Source organism: Anabrus simplex, chromosome 8 (genome assembly GCF_040414725.1).
Source record: "Anabrus simplex isolate iqAnaSimp1 chromosome 8, ASM4041472v1, whole genome shotgun sequence".
NCBI lineage: Eukaryota > Metazoa > Arthropoda > Insecta > Orthoptera > Tettigoniidae > Anabrus > Anabrus simplex.
In genome coordinates, this window is record NC_090272.1 from 105,981,719 (window position 1) to 106,002,456 (window position 20,738).

The window sequence follows — 20,738 nt, forward strand, 5'->3', positions numbered from 1 at the left end:
AGAGGAGTGTATTCGTTCTTGCGAGTTTCTGTAGTGGTTGGTTGGTTGTTTGGTGTGTTCTGTGTGTACATGAAGGGGAGTGTATTAGGACAAACACCGTCCGCCAGTCAGAGGAATCAACCAGATATCATTAAAATACCCATCCAAGGCTGTGAATCGAACTCGGGACTCTCTGAGTCACAGGCCTCGACGCTAACCATTCAGCCAACAATGTCATTAACATTCCCTTGTTCTTGTCTCCACGGATTTCCCTATTTTGTCTCTTAATGCAGGCGGGCTTCACGGTTGATTCGTGAGTATACACCAAAACACATGGAACGCCTCAAGGGTTTCATCTCAGACCTTTTCTCTTATTCATATCCGTTAATGTGTTAGGAGCTCTTATATCCTCACTATAATGTAATTGTTTTCCTATTATGTACACATCATTAAGAATTGCTCGCAGGTTAATGCTATATAATATACGAAAGAGCTGCCTCATGTTGGACATGAAGCAAGGCTTGAGAGTAGGTCTCTAAGTCATTTATTTTAATTTTTTACAGGGGATATTTGGAAAATTTCAATGTTCGTTGTTTCTAATTTTACCAGTATTTAAGTGCCGCTGCTGGCGATGTGCGAAAGGAAGGCCAACGAGGCTAGTTGCACAAGGCACGGTATAGTGCACACGAAAATTAGTGAAATCTCATTAATACGGACAAATGCATGTGAATCTAGTCCGAATTGCACAGAGGTGTGCAAATTACTAGACTCCTTCTCTTGGCCTTATTTCTACAGTTAGTCTGCAATTCATGTCGGATTCACGACCAGATAGCATTTCTGACACCAACCCTATAGGAAATGATGTACACACTATTTCATGTTTCTGCTGCTAGGGTGTACCAGGAGCGGAAATTCATAGAACAGTCACTCGTCTGTTATTCAGGATCATATCACGTCCTTGTTTAATATTGACATCAGTTACGGCTGCAGATGGACGCCCGGATCTTTACTCATTCTTCACGCTCGTGCGACCTTTTTTGAACTGTTCAATCCACTGGTAAATACTTCGCGGTGGCAAAACATTGTCCCCGTATTATGATGAAAGTCTTCTATGAATTTCCTCTCCTGGTACACCCTCAGACTAAAAAAAAAAAAAAAAAAAAAAAAACGCTGTTCTTCCTTGGTGCAAGCAGAGAGTGGCGCGGTCATCTTTACGTCGCAACAGCGCAAGCTGCACTGATCTGATAGTGTGAAATGTAAATACATATTATTGGCTAGGCGGATTGTCCATCTCTCTATTTACTGAGCTTCAAAATCTATTATATCTTGTGTTTTGTAACGGTTTAGTGCAAGCAAGTTAACGTTATCATTGAGAATGATGCCTGGCCAAGAGCATTGGGTAATTTTCGTCAAAAGAGCAGTGTTACTAAAATGTTACAGACTTTGGGCTGGGAAGACTTGGGAGTAAGGAGAGGAGATGCTCGACTATGCGGTATGTTTCGAGCTGTCAGCGGTGAGTTGGTGTGGAATGACGTAAGTATAAGAATAACCTTGAGTGGAGCTTTTAAAAGTAGGAAAAAATGGCGTATGGCTTTTAGTGCCGGGAGTGTCCGAGGACGTATTTGGCTCGTCAGGTACAGGTCTTTTGATTTGACTCCCGTAGGTGACCTGCCTTGGAAGATGTATTCAAAACCCTTCATTGGGATAATAAAGGAATAAAAATCAACGGGTTATATTTGAACCACCTGCGTTTTGCCGATGACATTGTGCTCATAAGTGAAAATCTAGATGAGCTAGAAAGCATGATCCAAGAATTAAAAACTGCTTCTGCTAAGATTGGTTTGGAAATGAACATTAATAAAACGAAAATACTAAGCCCAGAGAGTCGACCACTTAAAATGGGAAACCAATATATAGAAGCTGTCGATGAGTACATCTATCTTGGACACAAGATAAAACTTGGAAAAGACAACCAACGTGCAGAAATTCCTCGCAGAATAGGTATGAGTTGGACTGCATTCCGAAAACTAAGATTCATCCTCACTAACAAGGATGTTCCAATTAACCTGAAGACCAAGGTTTATAATACGTGCGTGCTGCCAGTTACAACTTACGGTCTGGAAACGATGACTCTGAGGAAGGAAAATGCTCGCAAGCTTCAGCGAACACAACGAGCCATGGAGCGACAGATGCTAGGGATCAGCCTTAGGGATAAGATCCGTTCAGAGGACATCAGGAGAAGAACTAATGTAACAGACATCCTAGAGATAGTAGCAAAACTAAAATGGCAATGGGTAGGACACGTAGCTCGACAAGACTACAACAGGTGGACCTCTAGGATTGTTCACTGGAGACCATGGGGACACAAGAGAGGCATTGGAAGACCCCTGAAGAGATGGCTCGACGACATAAAGCTGTTGGCTGGAACACGCTGGTTCCAAGTGGCTCAAGACCGAAGACGATGGAAGCACATGGAAGAGGCCTATATCCAGCAGTGGATTGAAATAGGCTAGAAAAGAAGAAAAAGAAGAAGAAGAAGGTGACCTGCGCGTCGTGATGAGGATGAAATGATTATGAAGACGACACATACACCCAGCCCTCGTGCCAGCGAAATTAACCAATGAGGGTTAAAATTCCCGACCCTGCCGGGAATCGAACTCGGGACTCCTGTTAGTAAAGGCCAGCACGCTAATCATTTAGCCATGGAGCCGGACAAAATGAGGAAAACCGGGCGAGTTGGCCGTGTGGTTAGGGGCGCGCAGCTGTGAGCTCGCATCCGGGAGATAGTGGGTTTGAATCCCACTGTCGGCAGCTCTGAAGATGGTTTTCCGTTTTCACACCAGGTAAATGCTGGGGCTGTACCTTAATTAATTCCACGGCCGCTTACTTCCCATTCCCAGGCCTTTTCCTATCCCATCGTCGCCATAAGATATTTCTGTGTCAGTGCGACGTAAAACAAATAGCAAAAAAAAAAAAAAAAAAAGAAAAGAAATATCATAATATGAAGATAACGTTCGAACTCAAGAGGACAGATTGGGACAAATATTCATTTATAGAACGAAGAGTAAGGGATTGGGATAAATGATCGAGGGAAATGTTCCATATGTTTCCAAGTTCGTTGAAAACATTTAAGAAATGGTTAGCGAAACAATTATAAATAAATGTAAATAGGAGGAGAACAATCACTAGGGAATCTGCCACCTGGGCGACCGCCCTAAATGCAGATCATTGTTGAATGATTGATTGTTTTAAAACAATAATGTTAAGGCAGAGGGGCCTTCTTGTAATTTGACTGATAAGTGTAACAATGCAATCGAATTTACACTGGGTATGACGGTTCTCGACGCAATTTGGAGCAACTGGATCCATGGTGCTTGGATGGGCGTATCTAAAGAAACAATTCTGAAATGTGTTGACTGAGGAAATGGGATGTCTCCCTGATGTCCTTCGCAGTGAATTATGAGACGTGGGTGTTTTTAGTGATTTCGATAATGTGTTGAAAGTCCACGATGATATTCCTGACACAACTGATGGATTGCTACAAAAAGTAATTTCAGAAGAAGACGAAGGGAACCACCTACTAATCAAAAAGCCATGCAGTGTATTAATGAGTTGGAACGTTACGCGTTTGTGTATAACCTACCAGAAATTATTGAACGTCTGTCCGGCTCCATGGCTAAATGGTTAGCGTGCTGGCCTTTGGTCACAGCGGTCCCGAGTTCGATTCCCGGCAAAGTCGGGAATTTTAACCATCATTGGTTAATTTCCCAGGCACGGGGGCTAGGGGGCTAGGTGTATGTGTTGTCTTCATCATCATTTCATCCTCATCACGACACTCAGGTCGCCTACGGGAGTAAAATAAAAAGACCTGCACCTGGCGAGCCGAACTCGTCCTGGGATCTCCCGGCACTAAAAGCCATACGCCATTTCATTTTTTCATTGAATCTCTATTTGGATTACGTAGGAAAGTCGAATCACAATCAGCAAGGCAGTCGAAAAGTAAAACAGTCTTGTGACTGACTTTTTCGCTAACCAGTAAGAGGTGATCCACCGAGCTCGATAGCTGCAGTCGCTTAAGTGCGGCTAGTATCCAGTATTCGGGAGATAGTAGGTTCGAACCCCACTGTCGGCAGCCCTGAAAATGGTTTCCCGTGGTTTCCCATTTTCACACCAGGCAAATGCTGGGGCTGTACCTTAATTAAGGCCACGGCCGCTTCCTTCCCACTCCTAGCCCTTTCCTGTCCCATCGTAAGACCTATCTGTGTCGGTGCGACGTAAAACAACTAGCAAAAAAAAAGAGGTGATCCATATGGCCCTAAGGTTCACTCAGCCTACACCAAAAATGAGTATCAGGTTATTTCCTGGGGGCAAAAGCGGCCGAGCGTAGAGCTAACCACTCTACCCCATCGCGTGCCGCGATTAACAATGGTGGAAGCCTTTAACTTCCACTCCTCCAAGGACCTTCATGGCCTGTATGGAGGTGTCTTTGTCTTCGTCTTTGTCTTTGTAGTAAGAGGTGATCTGTGAACGGTACACTGTGCGAAATAAAATATAAGACACTACTGTAGTGCTTTAAAAAAAAAAATGTAGTAGGCATGAAATTCAGTGTACTGTACTGTATATAAATTCAAAGAACCACTGTTTTTACGCACTAGCTCAGAGTTTTTCCTTTCCTGCACTGTCAGTGTACTTTAGAAGTACTGTACACTCACCCTGTAGATTGGACTACATTGGACACATTTTTAAGGAACTGTAGGTGTCCAACTTAGAGCGGTTTCACTGTATTACGTACAATAATGACCTATTTTATATTAAATGTATAACACAATTAATTGGAGTTATTTAATTCAATAGAATGGCACCAAGCATCTGCCATGGAAGGTGGTATTTTACGTTAGGAGTGAGAATTTTGAAACGAATAACGTAAACTTATCATGTTAGTGGCTTTTGTGTACAATATTTTATTTCATATTATGGCGAATGTATTTTTTTGGAATTAAATATTCAATTAGAAATATTTTTGACATCATCACACAAATCATCCATGTTTGACCCGTGCAATGACGTTCGTTTTGTTTTCTTGTGAGTATGTTACTAAGATATAAGAGGTGTGTACCTGGAATCATGTGGTAGTAAAACGACAAAATTAATGTTATTTGAAGCAGTGAACAGTCCACTGACTTACCATAGTCCTAAACATGGTCCTCCGGTCCTGGATTAATGAAGATAATACGAACTTTACGACATACTGTTATATATGCGATATTTACCCAACGGAAATAGATTAAGTTGTACATTAGTCATTTTGGTGATGGCGGCAGACTACTTGGGATGGTAATGCAGAGACGCCATTTTTGCTGAAGATGGGTACCACGGTTCTGCAAACGGTATGGGAAACAATTCAACAAGGTTAAGTTAGGTGTACTCTTATTCATGATCTCTCTGACTGTCCGTGTTTACACATCTGTGAATCGGAGTTCAAATAATCAGAGACGATTTCTAATAAAACTGTACGGTAAAGTAAGGTAGGGAGCCCATATTTCGTTCCCTTAGCAGATTTGGACTTGTAGAAATTCAGGAATATTATGAACAAGTCTACAAATTGGTATATATATACTCCACTTACGCACAAGTTACAATGAAACTGTTATAACCTAAGAACTAAACCACCAAAAATGTGTTCGTAATTTCGTCCCCAACCAAATTTATGAAAAGTACAATTAATTTTAATATATTTTTCCTTTCTAACCTTACCAAACACTTTCTCTGTAATGAATTACTTGAAGGCCATTTATGAAAAAGGTTTTCTTTGTATTCTTTTTAACATAATATTTCAGCATTGGTCGAGGGATGTTAAACGCTTTACTTGCACGTTTGTAACCCGTTATCTTGTCCCTTACTGACTTAATAGCCTTTTTAATACCCTCATTATCCCACTGCTTGCGTTTTCCCATCTGAAAATAATAATAAACATAAATTAATAAATAAAATGATGGGGGACGAAATTACGCTTGTGTGCTTGTTGCTTGTTGTTTAAAGGGGCCTAACATCGAAGGTCATCGGCCCACGAAATTACGAACATTCCCTAATTTATTATACTGGTCACTACAGTAATCCACGGCAACCATCTCACTTTAGCGATTACATGCCAGGAACTACGCCACACGACTGAAATGCAGTCCAGTATTTCTAGGAATAACAGGCTCTTAATTTGAATGCTGCACTTCCTCAGCTCAGCATGAAAAATGTATCCTCGTTGTACACGAAAACTAAACATGGTGCACACAACCAACTCTCATAACAAGACAACGGGATGAGGCTACGCGTGTGCGCGCGGCTAAACATTAGGTACCAACCGTGCAAACTGGAAATCCCTAGGGGAAAGGAATTAGGTGCGGGGACGGAATTTGCCACTCCCCCCCCCCCCACCCTACCTTATCATTTTCTCTACTCGTTTGAGTACGGAAAGAAGGCAATTATGTCACAGTATGAAATAAAAAAATATTATAACCACGCATTTAATCAATACGGTAGGCATGAACATGTTTTAATTGTTATGCGAAAATATGAAATTAATGAGGTTAGTTGAATGAGCAATAACAATCTAGTTGAAGACTGAATAAATGACGTAATATACAGCACCGAGGAAAAATGTAAATGAAGTTAAATTCAATTAACTTTCTGCCGGTGAGTCTTCACTGAGTACTCCAGATAAAATCGGGACACAGTAATCTTAGATTTTGAATAGCTATAAAATAATAAAAGCGAGAGTAAGTTCCAGGACTCTGGTTAATGGCTTTCATCATCGTTAACTCTTAGAGGTCCGGCTAGCTCAGATTAAGTTGGTGAGCCACCACTTTTCCCACTCGTATCTATAGCACCTTAGCGTATAACAAAACCGTCTTCTACACCTCACAATAACCCATCTTTCTCTTAGAATTTTTCAGTTTGATAACGTGTTGGTCGAATCCCTCCCAGCCGACGATTGTCACAGATGCGATAGAATTTGCTTTCTCTTTCTGCCGCTTCATTTACGAGATGGCACCCATAATGTTCTCCTCTTTTGATTTTGGCCCCCGCAGAACTGTATATGGACGCGATCTCAGTAATTCATCGAACTAGATTTTTTTTTAAAAGTTCAAAAAGCTGACATTTCTTTCAGAAATCTTCATTTCGTTCTCTTTTAGCCATTTTACCACATCACTTATAACGGCATCCCTAGAGTGTACTGTAAGGCGCACTGTTGATTATCAGAAAACTTTCAGAGCGGAGATTAAGAAGGAGTTTTACACTCACCCACTTACGAAAATTCACTTCATTCAAATGGTCATGGTAAATCCCGTGGCCTTTCCTCCACTAATAAACAACTTTACTCCATCGATAAAGCTACTACTAGAACCAGCATGGAGGTGTATCAGTCTAGTTGAAGAATTCTTGTGTATGACAGACATTACGGTGTCTTTACACAGTGTTACACAGACATAACAAGGGAAATAACGAGCAATAACAAAGGGCAAAAATCTGAGAAAGAAACACGTACGAACGCAGACCCAGGCAATGGCAATGAACATAGAGACGGCTGAATTACAAGTGACAGAAGCACCGCTGCTAGATTAAGCTAGTAGAGGGGTTGTTATCGCAATATTTGCGATGGTGGTTGGGCTGCCGAATGCTCCTTTGCCTTGGGCCTCACCAGACAAATGCATTCTTCTCATCTCCCGACAGTACGCATACTGTATGCTCTCTTCTTCTTCTTCTTCTTTTCTACCGCTTTTTCCCCACACCTGTGGGGTCACGGGTGCGAACTGCGTCACACATGTGGACTTGGCCCTTTTTTATGGCCGGATGCCCTTCCTGACGCCGACCTTATATGGAGGGATGTAATCACTATTGCGTGTTTCTGTGGTCGTTGGTAGTGTAGTGTTTAGTCTGAATATGAAGAGGAGAGTGTTGTGACATACACAAACACCCAGTCCCCGAGCCAGAAGAATTAATCAGAAGCGACTAAAATTCCCGATTCGGAATCGATCCCGGGACCCTCCGATCCGAAGGGCAGTACGCCGATCATTCAGCCAACGAGTCGGACACGCATACTGTATGCACTCATTTGCAAAAATAAAATACCCACCGTAAAGGAATAACTTACCAAGAGAGATGTTCAATAAATTTCCAATTTCTTTGAAATCATTTAGGAAAAGGCTAGGAAAACAACAAATAGGGAATCTGCCACCTGGGCGACTGCCCTAAATGCAGATCAGTATTGATTGATTGATTGATTGATTGATTGATTGATTGATTGATTGAAGGCATCGCTCGAGTATCGATGTTTGCCACGAGTATAACCCATTCGTGCTTAAGGCTGATTGGATTCAAGACACCGAATAAGTCTCAGTAGCAGTCCAGAACCGTTTCAAAATAACTGTTGTGATTTTTTTTTTTTTTTTTTTTTGCCCATCTCTATTGTACACTTGTTAATTGTTCCAGGTGGAGACAGGACGTGGCGCGAACTGTTAACACTTCCTAATATCCTCAAAGAGTTCAACCCGAACCTGGTGGGGTACTCGCTGGGGGATTCTTTATCTCATCACCGGTCATCACAGTTCAATGTCGCCGACCCAGCAGCTATGAGTCAGGATACTCATTTCCAAGCTCGTAACCTGTGGAAACGCATGCGTGGAGACAGCCGTATCGACTTCAACAATGACTGGAAGGTACTAAGTTATATTTTCTGCCATATCACTGAAATTCGTTTTTATGAATGTATGGCTAGTTAGGATACCATTCATCCCGTTTTCCTAAGAAAAAGTCCCAGTGTCCGGAAAGAAAGCCCGTGAGTGTGTATGTAAGATTACTTATTAACGAAGTATGACTTGGAAGATCCTGAGGGACATATACGGGAACAAATTTAGGAAAAGAGTGGTCTAACTCTCACTATGTATTGAAGAATATCCTCCGCAAAAACAGCGATTGGTTGCGCGTTAAAATGGCGACGTTTGTAGAAGCAGACAACTAAGGCGAATGCCTGGACAGTTCCTAGTAAAGGCCATGGCCGCCAACCCCCCTCACCTTCTTCGAGCATCTCCTTCACGGCCACAAATCTCCCGGCCTGAGAGACGGCGTTACCGTCTAAGAGGCCCGCCTCCCCCTTCAGGGGAGGAATGAAAACTTTTTTATAGTAGTAGAAGCAGACTGCCCTCAAAAGAAGATACATTTGTCCTCCACGTAAGTTATCACATGCGTGAACCGATAGAAGTCGAAGACGAAAACTTCCGCCATTGCTGGAAACACATGCAGTAAGGTTGGTGAGATTCCTCTTGCCACGGAAATGTTTGCAATATTCTGGCAGGCGTGATGCTGGCAATTAGTAAAAACCAAGTATCAAATTTCTCCCCCAGAAAGGAATACGCAAATACGTGAGAGCCCATTAAAGGGGCAATCAATGAAGCATTCACAAAGGAGCAGATCACCTTATCACATGCTACTTGGGACAAAAGAGCGATGATATCCAGATGAAACTGATATCACTAGATACTCTACGGAGGTAGCCTACAACTGCAATCGTTGCTTCGTCATATCGTACAGCGTTTAGTGTCGTACAGCTAGAAATGTTCTAGCAGGCATGGGTAGGTATAGAAACTCGTCCTACACTTAATATGGGAGATTGCGGTGGCGCTGCTGGACAAAGACATTACAAGCAACTCTGTTTCCGGCAACGGAAGAGGATATTTATGGTAAGTATACATTTGCTCTGTCAAGGATGCCACTGTAGATGACCACGTTTTCCGCTGTTAGTAGCAACTCTCAAAGTTATTTCGAGGTGGAATGAAAGTCACTACTTAACAAAGGAAGAAATGTTATAGCATAAAATCACAGATAAATGCATTACCTCCCACTGTTGTACACATACACGTTCGTGAACTTTTTGTGAGGGAGAAACCTGTCCTCGCAATGATCGACGGAAAGATGTGCTGTCTGCTCTCAAACCAAGCAACCCCAAATTTTCATGTGTTCAGGACAACTCCTTCACAAATGAACAAACTTAGCCTTGTTGGGCCTAAACATCCAGATGTAAAAGCGGTGGGTTTTGCAAGCCATCACTCGTGATTAAATTTTTGAGTTCATCTTACACATATAATACAGATAAGACCCTAAATCGTGGCATATACGCAATGAAAACAAATCTGAAGTTGAAAAAAAAGAGGAATACAAGAATGATTACGAAAGAAATGGGGCTTCTTGTCGACATACCCAAACCGGACTTTGGTATGACCAATTACGGGAGTAGTGTGTGGAGGTTCTTTGAAGATCCAGCTTTAACATCGGATATTACTGGCGTAGATGAAGAGCTAATCCGACGATTTGGAAGCATCCTTAAAACCATAAACATTGCTTCGATTGCTTCGATATGTCAGAATAACATGTCGAAAATTAACAGTGGTATTATACGCCATAAAGTGTGCATAAGATATTGATTCATGGTGTTCACTTAATTGAGGCAGCCGTTCTACTACGTGGGATGATGTCAGAGGAAGATCAAGGAGCCTGCAATAAGGACTATAAGAACCTCAGGGAACATCATACGCGTGGATTCTGCAAACGCGGTACTCTGACAGACTTGCTGCATGTACTATTAATTTTTCCGAGACCCCATTACAAGCAGTATGCGTGTCAAGTGCCAGAAGAGAAGTAAGAATATACATATTTGATGTACTGAGAATACTCGAAAATTCAACATGCAATGCAGATAACGAAGACGATACTGGAAAATGAATAGCCATTCATCTCTCTGCATCCTGTAAATATTTGAATTTTGTGTTTAGTTTATCAATAATTCTATGAAATGTCTTATTTTAGGTAAAACAATAGTTAACATGAAACAGTTTGCCCTGAACTGTATAAACATACACAAATATTTAGTATTTTGTAGACTTTAACACACTAAACAAATATGAAAATGATGATGATGATGATGAAAATGCTGCCGATGATGTTTGTTGTATAAAGGGGCCTGTTAGCTAGGTCATTGGCCACTAATGGTACGAGGTGCAACGAAATAAAACGATTATTAAAACTTCAAAATGTATCTTCTGACTAAAATATAAAACGAATGATCATGAAAAAAACGACCATGAATTCAAAACAATCACTGGATCCAGTTCACAATGCCTTCTTTTTCTGAGATGATGCTTGTACAAAAAGGGGTCAAAAATCCAGGCCACCGGCCCCTCATAATAGTGCTAATCACTGGCAAAGCAGAACCATGGTATTCCTCCTATAGTGGTACTAATCACAGGTAACGTAGACTCATGGTGTTCCTCGCACGCTGGTAATGCAGACCCATTGTATGCCACACATAACGGTGCAACTCGCAGGCAACATAGACCCATGGTGTTCCTCACATACGGGCACCACTCGCAAGCAACGCAGACCCATAGTGTTCCTCACATAGTGGTACTAATCATGGGAAAAAGCCAAACCCGTGTTGTTCCTCACATAGTGGTACTAATCAGAGGCAACGTGGCCCGTGGTGTTCTTCATATAGTGGTACTACTCATAGGTACCGTAACGCAGACCCATTCTGAATACAGGGAACCAACAAATTCCAGCGCAGCGTACGGCACCTTTTCTCGCATGGACATTAGTCCGCGCCGCCGAGTGTCCCCCGCCCCCTCGGAGGGATACACACAATGGCACTAACCACAGGCAACGCCTAGACCCGTAGTGTACCTCACATAAGCGTACTACTCCTAGGTAACGTAGAACCATGGTGTTCCTCACATGGTGGTACTAATCACAAGTGGTCTTATGGTTCTGATTTCATCATCCCGTGATCACCCCTTTTAGTCGCCTCTTACGACTGGCAGGGGATACCGTGGGTGTATTCTTCGTCTGCGTACCCCACCCACAAGGGGCACTAAACAAGTACAAAATATACCTGATACATTGTGTATATAACCAAACTAACATCCCGTTTGTAGGAGAGGAATATTTTTCGTACACTCTGTCAGGAGGGGTGATTCTCTCATACAAATAAGCCCTATAATGGACGTTTGAATTCAGGCAGAAAATGCTACTGGAGTCACTGTCAGAGTATCGTCGTGTTGGAGTGCTGTTGAAGTACTGGGTGTGTAGTGTTTTGGTTTATTGAGTGGTGTATTGTACGTGTACCGACGTGGAGTGTCAGTGTGTGGAACAGTTGGTATGAGCAGAGTTGTTAATTACTTGTTCTTGTGTGGTGTATCGTGATGCTTGCTAGCACTGTTGAGTTGTTGCTGTTATGCGACCACTGTTTATTTGTCAGTGTTGATTAGTTCACTGTGTGGAGTGACCACGTGAATTGACTGTGTTGACTGTGTGAGTTATCGGCCTTTCTCTGGAGTCGTGTGTTGTAGTGGCCAGTAGCCCTGTGTTCGAGCCTGTCTGCGCGGGGCTGTTTTGCGGGCTGAATGGGCGTGCGGAGACAAGTAAAAGTAAAATGAAGCCTGTCAATAAGGATTATAACCCGTTCCAGGTAAAGACTGTCCAACTGGAGGTCCGCTGAGTGAGAGCAGAAGACTTTGTAAATAGACAGATATCAACGGAGTGTGATCATTCCTGGTTGAATATAATTGTGTGTGTGTGTGTGTGTGTATGTGTGTGTGTGCTAATTGGGTCATGCTGAATTAAATTAGATTGATAAACCAGACAGTGTTTTGTTTGTAACAATAAATGCAGTGGAGAGTTGTGTTAAATTCAGATTATATTACTCATGCATTTAGTGGTTAAGTATAAGACAGGGAAAAGTGTCCCTAACTTTGCAAGTAAAGTATATCATATACCTACCTCTCATCATCATTACCACCGTCATCCGAGCCATTAAGAACCCATTAAGCACATTTATTTAGGAGTATAGGACGTTTAAATGAGACTTGGTTCAAGTAATTTTTTTTTCTTTTTCAGTTGGTGACGTTAATGATCGGAGCAAACGATTTCTGTTCCAACATGTGCTACGTAAACAGCACAGAGGTTCCTGAGAAACACCGATTAGATCTCATTAAGACATTGGATTTCTTAAGAGATAACATGCCTCGCACACTGGTCAACGTTGTCGCCCCGCCAAGTGAGTGACATATCTTTAACTTGTTCAGGGCCAAGTTGTGTCCCATTCCAGATTTTTCTAAATGTTTTAATTAATTGATTGATTAATGTTATTGGCTTTACGTTCCACTAACTACATTTTTACGGTTTTCGGAGACGCCGAGGTGCCGTAATTTAGTCCCGCAGGAGTTCTTTTACGTGCCAGTAAATCTACTGACACGAGGCTGACGTATTTGAGCACCTTCAAATACCACCGGACTGAGCCAAGATCGAACCTGCCATGTTGAAGTCAGAAGGTCAGCGCCTCAACCGTCTGAGCCATTCAGCCCGGCTTTAAATGTTTTGACAATTGCTGAAATAGGCTAATAAATTGTTTATACCTTACTAATATAATAAGAATATAGTGTCCACCAGTACATTCGTTTACTTATTGCGATTTTTAGATGATTGATAGTGTACACGTTGCAGAGACGATTTAGATATTTTTTAAAAAGTTTTGCCTGGTCTGTCATTCGGTTCAAATTGAACCAACGCGAGAACTGCTAATCAGTAATTCATGAAATTTACCGGTATGAAGATAGAAAATGAAAATCCACAGGCAATCATTGATCGGGTCAGGAATGGAATGAATGAAACCCCCATCTAGCGGCGAGGATAGGAAATGTGCCAGCTGCCGAAGCCTGTCGCATTCCTGTGGGGCAATGATAAATGACTGACAAGTGAAATGAAATGTTAATGGAGAGTGTTACTGGAATGAAAGATGACAGGGAAAACCGGAGTATCCAGAGAAAAACCCTTCCTGCCTCCGCTTTGTCCAGCACAAATCTCATGTGGAGTGACCGGGATTTGAACCACGGTATCCAGCGGTGAGAGGCCGGCGCACTGCCGCCTGAGTCACGGAGGCTCCACCGGTATGAAGATAGAGACATTCGAAATTTCCCTGCACTTGGTCTTACCTCAATCTATTAAGTAGAAGCTGAGATATCATTAACCTAGAGAATACCACCTCCCGGCCAGAGAGATGTGAATAACGAGTAATTAGCTCTCGGGTCACATTTAACCATGTCCACATCCACTGTGTCTTTCCTCCTAACAATAAAAGTTAAAAGTTGTGTTTCGGACTTTCTTGTCTTCTGCTCCACGTGTAAGAACGTTTTCCACATGTTCAGTGACTGATAGATTTTGTCTTTTCTAATTGTTGCTTCAATGAGATCTTTGAATTTAATTTCCTCATACTCGCACCTACGAAAACTCTAGCGGCACAGTTTTGAGATCTCAGTTTTAATGGTGTACCACTCGAAGAGTCCGACTCGTTGGCTGAATGGTCAGCGTACTGGCCTTCGGTTCAGAGGGTCCCGGGTTCGATTCCCGGCCGGGTCGGGGATTTTAACCTTAATTGGTTAATTCCATCCTCCACCGTAATAACACGCAGTCACCTACACATGGCAGATGCCACCCATCCTGATCGGAGGGTCTGCCTTACAAGGGCTGCACTCGACTAAAAATAGCCACACGAAATTATTATTACCACTCGAAGATATCAGTACTATAGTTTCTTGCGGATTATGATGCTATATGCCCACTTCTAGGGATTTAGTATGGGCTAATGGTTTCTCTACACCCCTAGTTTCTGTTTTTTTGAAAATATAAAACTATCAACATATCAACAGAAGTCAACATGCCCCGACATTACTAAAGAACATTGAACTCACTTGGATACAGTTTCAGTGTCATTCAGTTATATAAATCAGCTGGCGTCAACTGACAAGGAAACATCAATCAATGTTAAGAAAATATAAAACCGATTTATACACCCTCCGAAAGAGCACACTTAAATATGTAAAACCCTCGAATATTATATTCTATCGTGCATGCATATACGAGTACCGAGCTCGATAGCTGCAGTCGCTTAATTGCGCCCAGTATCCAGTATTCGGGAGATAGTGGGTTCGAGCCCCACTGTCGGCAGCCCTAAAGATGGTTTTCCGTGGTTTCCCATTTTCACACCAGGCTGTACCTATTTTTCTTTTTTGCTAGTTGCTTCACGTCGCACCGACACAGATAGGTTTTATGGCGACGATGGGACAGGGAAGGGCTAGGAGTGGGAAGGAAGCGGCCGTGGCCCCAATTAAGGTACAGCCCCAGCATTTGCCTGGTGTGAAAATGGGAAACCACGGAAAACCATCTTCAGGGCTGCCGATAGTGGGGCTCGAACCCACTATCTCCCGAATACTGGATACTGGCCGCACTTAAGCGACTGCAGCTATCGAGCTCGGTAGGCTGTACCTAATTAAGGCCACGGCTGCTTCCTTCCCACTCCTAGCTCCTTCCTGTCCCATCGTCGCCATAAGACTTGTCTGTGTTGGTGCGACGTAAAATCACTAGCAAAAATAAAAATAAAAATGTATATACGAGTTACAGGGCAGTAAAGATGTGCGGATGGGGGTCGTCAGTGTTCAATCGGAGTGAAGTTATTTTGAACTGCTGGCGCGATGTAAGGAGGAATTCACTGTCCAGCAGGGTATGTTTAAAGCTCCTAATTTAATTGTGCAGTGGTCAAAATTGGTGCGCATTGTTTTGTATCCAGGTGCCGTTTCAAAGGTTCTGAGACGTGAATTGAAACATTTATGCCTGTTTTATTGATTACCAGAAGGCTTTCGACAGAGTAAAACACCAGAAGATAGTTGAAATCTTAAAAAGCATTGGTTTGGATGACAAGGACCTGCGTATAATGGTAAACTTATTTTGGATCCAGTCGGCTTCTATGCGGTTGGACAGAGAAAATGCGGAGCACGCAGACATTCTACGAGGTGTAAGGCAGGGTTGTATATCGTCCCTGCTCTGGCAAACTAACGAATCTGAAAATTGTCAAAAGGTTAGGAGAGCTGAAAGAAATTGTGATTACTCATGTCAAATCAATTTTTATATTTAATTATGGGTTTTATGTGTTAGGCATACAGGATGAGCTGCAGATGTGAGACTTTGTCAGAGGGTAGACAATATATAAATAACAAAATCTAGACCAGAACTTCAGAACTACAGATTCCTTAGTTTGTCAGTTTCGCTAGTTTGCCAGAGCAGGGACGATATTATCCCCACTGATTTTCAACATCTTTCAGAACGCATCTTTAAGAAAGCTCGTGATGAAGTGGAGATGGGAGTGATCTTAAACGGCAAATATATCAACATCATCTGATATGCCGAGGACACAGTCGTCTTTTGAGATAGTGAGGATAGTTTACAGTACCTTGTAGATAGACTTACACAAAAGAGCTCTGAATATGGTCTTGATGTCAACACTCAAAAAAACGAAAACAATGATAATCAGTAAAAACAGGGTTCTTACATGTCATCTTAGGCCAGAACAACATTGAACAAGTTCATAAATACACGTATCTTGGTACCACCGTAAATGACCAGTAGGATCGTTCTGATGAGGTGAAGACCCGAATTGGAAAAGCCAGGGCTGTTTTCAATAAGATGAGCAATCTGTTTAAGAATTACGGGTTAGAAATGTCGACGAAGATCAGACTTCTACGCTGCTATGTGTTCTCCACTCTCTTCTATGGTGTTGAAACATGGACTCTGACAGAATCATTGAGTAAACGCTTGGAGGCTTTTGAGATGTAGCTATATAGAAGAACGTTAAGAATACCGAGGACATCGCATGTCACAAATTTCGAGATTCTACGAAGAATGAAGAAAGAGAAAGAAGTATTGACCACCGTGAAAGTAAGAAAGTTCCAGTACCTGGGACACATCATGCGGAATAACAGCAGATACAATCTCCTTCAGACCATCCTGCAAGGAAAAATTCCAGGAAATAGAAGCGTTGTCCGAAGAAGAATATCCTGGCTTAAGAACATCAGAACGTGGACATCTAAAGCATCTACAGAGCTTTTTCGAGCCGCAAGTGACAGGACGAGCACAGCCAAGATGGCTGCCAACATCCGGAACGGATAGGAACCAGAAGAAGAAGTGGTCAAAGCGGAATAATGACAAAACACCTTTTCCGTACATTTCTGGAGTTGACATTTTTACCTCACACTGGTCCATCGAACTGTTTACTGTTGGGTTCCCAGATGCCTCACAAAGATAATAATTCAATACATGAATACATAATACCTGAATTTAATACATTTCATTTCTACGGATTTATTTACTGCGCACTCATCTTCACCACCCTCATAAAATCTGACTCATCATGACATGATCATCATCCGCAAATTTGTGTAAGGATATGGTGTCGTGTAACAAAATGTGTGACATGATGTTACCTAGCAACAGTACCTTTAGACCTGCACAGGCCGTGGATCTGTATAAAGAGAGTTGCGCAGGTTATGGATCTGTATGTCATGGATCTGTATGTCAATACTTCACATCACGGTCAGCACGGCTGCTACGTAACATAGCTTCACACAGTTTATTGAAAGACATATTTATGATCATTTCCCAAAAGGAAGTTTAATAACGTTTTGTTCGGTGGTTTCTCCACTTAGGAACGACGTTTTCAAGGGTACAGTTGAAAGTGAATGAATAACTAGTAGATAACTAGGGAATAACTAGTAGATGACTAGCAGATAACTAGCGGATAACTAGTCGAACTAGTAGATAACTAGTGGATAAATAGTTGAACTAGTAGGTGACTAGTGGATAACTAGTGGATAACTAGTAGATGACTGATGGACAACTAGTGGATAACTAGTAGAGGATAGAATTATGGGGAGACATGACTGAAATTTGGAAGTTCTGCAATGTACCACTTATCAAAACCAAATTTAAAACCACTGGCATACATTAATAAGATATAGCACCACAGAAAATTTGGAGCTGATTAGTTCATTTGTTGCAAAGTTATTAACAAATATGGTAATGTTTATTTTTATAGGTTGCATAGAAAATGCTCCTTCCGCGCAGTTTTCATTATTTTGGCCTATAATTCGGCAAACTTGTCAAAAATACTCATAGGCCTATACATTGCAATAACTATGGGTTTTGCAGTCAGATATAAACTGTTGGAGATACACGTTTTTCAGTTTTTCATTATGCATACAATATGCAAAAGTATTGTTTGGTGCTATTTTAGGTGCCAAAATATGATGGTAATATTCAACTGATAATAAAGTGCAAAACTAATTTTAATTCCTGTACATAGTTAAACATTGTCTGAACATTTCAAGTGAATCCGATAAAAAATCTGTCGCTGGGAGCACTTTGTACATGGCAAGGAACTGAAAATATTTTAAGTTAGAAAACTGCAGTTGAAAGTTTTAAGAAACATACTTGCTTTAAAACTGCTCTGGACTGTAAGTTACTCATTCGGACTTCTTTCTCCTCTTATGCACAGCGTAGGCCTGCTACAAGGTAAATATATTCCAGCGGGATTATTGAAATGCTAGTCCGAAAGGACTGTGAAGCCAATATTATTATCTGACAGCCTGAGAGAAAGGGACGTGGGATTTGCTCTTTAAATCCGGAATTTAGACATTTCAAAATGGCTTTAGGGTAAAACTAATAACGGGATAAAAAAGAGGAAGATTAGGGTGACTTTTAAGTTTAAAATTGAAAATTCTATTTTTGGGTCGAAAATCGCCACATTTTGATCTGCACAAACATCAGTTTGCAGTGATAAGAATAGGGGGCAACGAAAATGAAGAAGCAATCCAGAAAGGAGTGAGGCAAGGCTGCAGTTCGCCCCCTCTCCGTTCCACCGTTTATTTAGAACAACCGGCAAAGGAAATCAAAAGCAATTTGGAAAGGGAATCACAATCCAAGGAGAGGAAATCAAAACTTGTGATTTGCGGGTGATATACTACTCGACTCGATAACATATTTTATCTGAGTCTGCATAAGATCTGGAGAAATTGCTGAATGGTATCACCAGTCTTGAAAATAAATAAATCCAAATCAAAAGTAATGGAGTGCAGTCGAACAAAGTGAGGTGATGTAGGAAATATTAGATTAGGAAATTATGTCTTAAAGGAAGAAGATGAATATTGTTACTTGGGTAGTAGAATAGCTATTAACGATGGCAGAAGTGGCACAAGAACGGGAGGCTTGTCTTAAGAAAAGGAAAGAAATTTGCTCACGTCGAACATTGAATTCGAATAGGAATTGGAAAGATGGTTTGAAAACTTCCGTCGGGAGCGTGGGATTGTATGGAAGTGAAACGCGAACAATAACTAGCTCAGAACAAACGAGAATATTAGCATTAGAAATGTGGTGTTACAGAAGAATGCTGAAGGTGAGATGAGTAGATCGAATTATGAATTAAGAGGTACTGAATCAAATTAATGAGAGGAAAACTATTCCGTAAATTTTGAACAGAAGAAGAAGAAGAAGAAGATATAGAGTGACGGGACGCATCTTAAGACACCCAGGACTTGTTCAGTTAGTTCTTGAGGAAAATGTAGGTGGTATTAAATGTAGTGGTAAACCAAGATATGAATATGACAAAGAGATTACAGTAGATGTACTATGAAGTTATTACGTACAAATTAAATGACCGGGCGAGTTGGCCGTGCGGTTAGCAGCGCGCGGCTGTGAGCTTGCATCCGGGTGATAGTGGGTTTGAATCCCACTGTCAGCAGCCCTGAAGATGGTTTTCCGTGGTTTCCCATTTTCACACCAGGCAAATGCTGGAGCTGTACCTTAATTAAGGCCACGGCCGCTTCCTTCCAACTCCTATGCCTTTCCTAACCCCTCGTCGGCATAAGACCTATCTGTGTCGGTGCGACGTAAAGCCACTAGCAATAAATAAATAAATAAATAAATAAATAAATAAATAAATAAATAAATAAATAAATAAATAAATAAATGTTTGGCATAGGTTCTGGTGGTACTGAGACCTGCATCAAGCCAGTCCATAGACTGATGATCCGACGACAACAGTAGTATTCTGGATAAAGTTGCTTTTCTCTGTCTTTTTCTTAGATCTGGAAGTCCTAATGAACTTCAAGGGCATGCCTGATAGCTGCTTCCTCATGGTCGGCTTCGAGTGTTCTTGTTTGTTCGGTCTGGCCTATCGACAACGCAGGCAGGAGTTCATTGACCTCATGCGACGGTGGCAGCAATTGGAAATCGATGTGGTGAGTTTCGACCGCATTGCCGTAGGTATAATCGAGCCATCCACGCTTAGTGAACTCGATGATAAGAAATATATTCCTGTCTTAATTCTCAGTAGAGTAGTGAACAAAATACAACCTACAATGCCTTTTTCTCGATTCATGTGGTAATCTGTGAAATATACCTTGTCTATAAAAGTGGTTTTTCTTTTTCGTGTAGACGTCAAAGTTTTCCTTCATACCTCGTTTTTTATCTCGGGGAGCTATACAAAATTCAAAGGTTTAGTTAAATGTTTGTTTGTTTTATCTGCACACATGTATTATATATATAAATTCACTATTTATATAATACTAGTTACTCCAATACCAAGCCGGTAACAGCCCCATTGCAAATACCAAAGCAATATCGGGCGTGGTCAGTACCTGGATGGGCGACCACCCAGCTCTGCCACATACCGGGTAGTGTTGGTCACTGTGCCAGCCTGGTCAACGGACAATACGATTGAGTGCTACATCAATAAATCGCATACACACAACAAACACACTAAAAACAACCCCACAAACTTACAAACTTCTTAATACTATTCAAATTAATTAAAATTCACGAAAATCTTGTAA

At 41.5% G+C, this 20,738-nt stretch overlaps 1 protein-coding gene across 1 annotated transcript in view; it reads left to right on the top strand.

Moving 5' to 3' along the window:
* Positions 1–20,738, top strand: part of LOC137501900 (phospholipase B1, membrane-associated-like) — a 96,186-nt gene that overhangs the window by 36,725 nt on the left and 38,723 nt on the right. Inside the window, exons 4-6 of the mRNA XM_068229059.1 lie at positions 8,464–8,690; positions 12,919–13,078; positions 19,990–20,165. Coding sequence (XP_068085160.1) covers positions 8,464–8,690; positions 12,919–13,078; positions 19,990–20,165 — 563 coding nt within the window. The remainder of the gene's footprint in view (positions 1–8,463; positions 8,691–12,918; positions 13,079–19,989; positions 20,166–20,738) is intronic.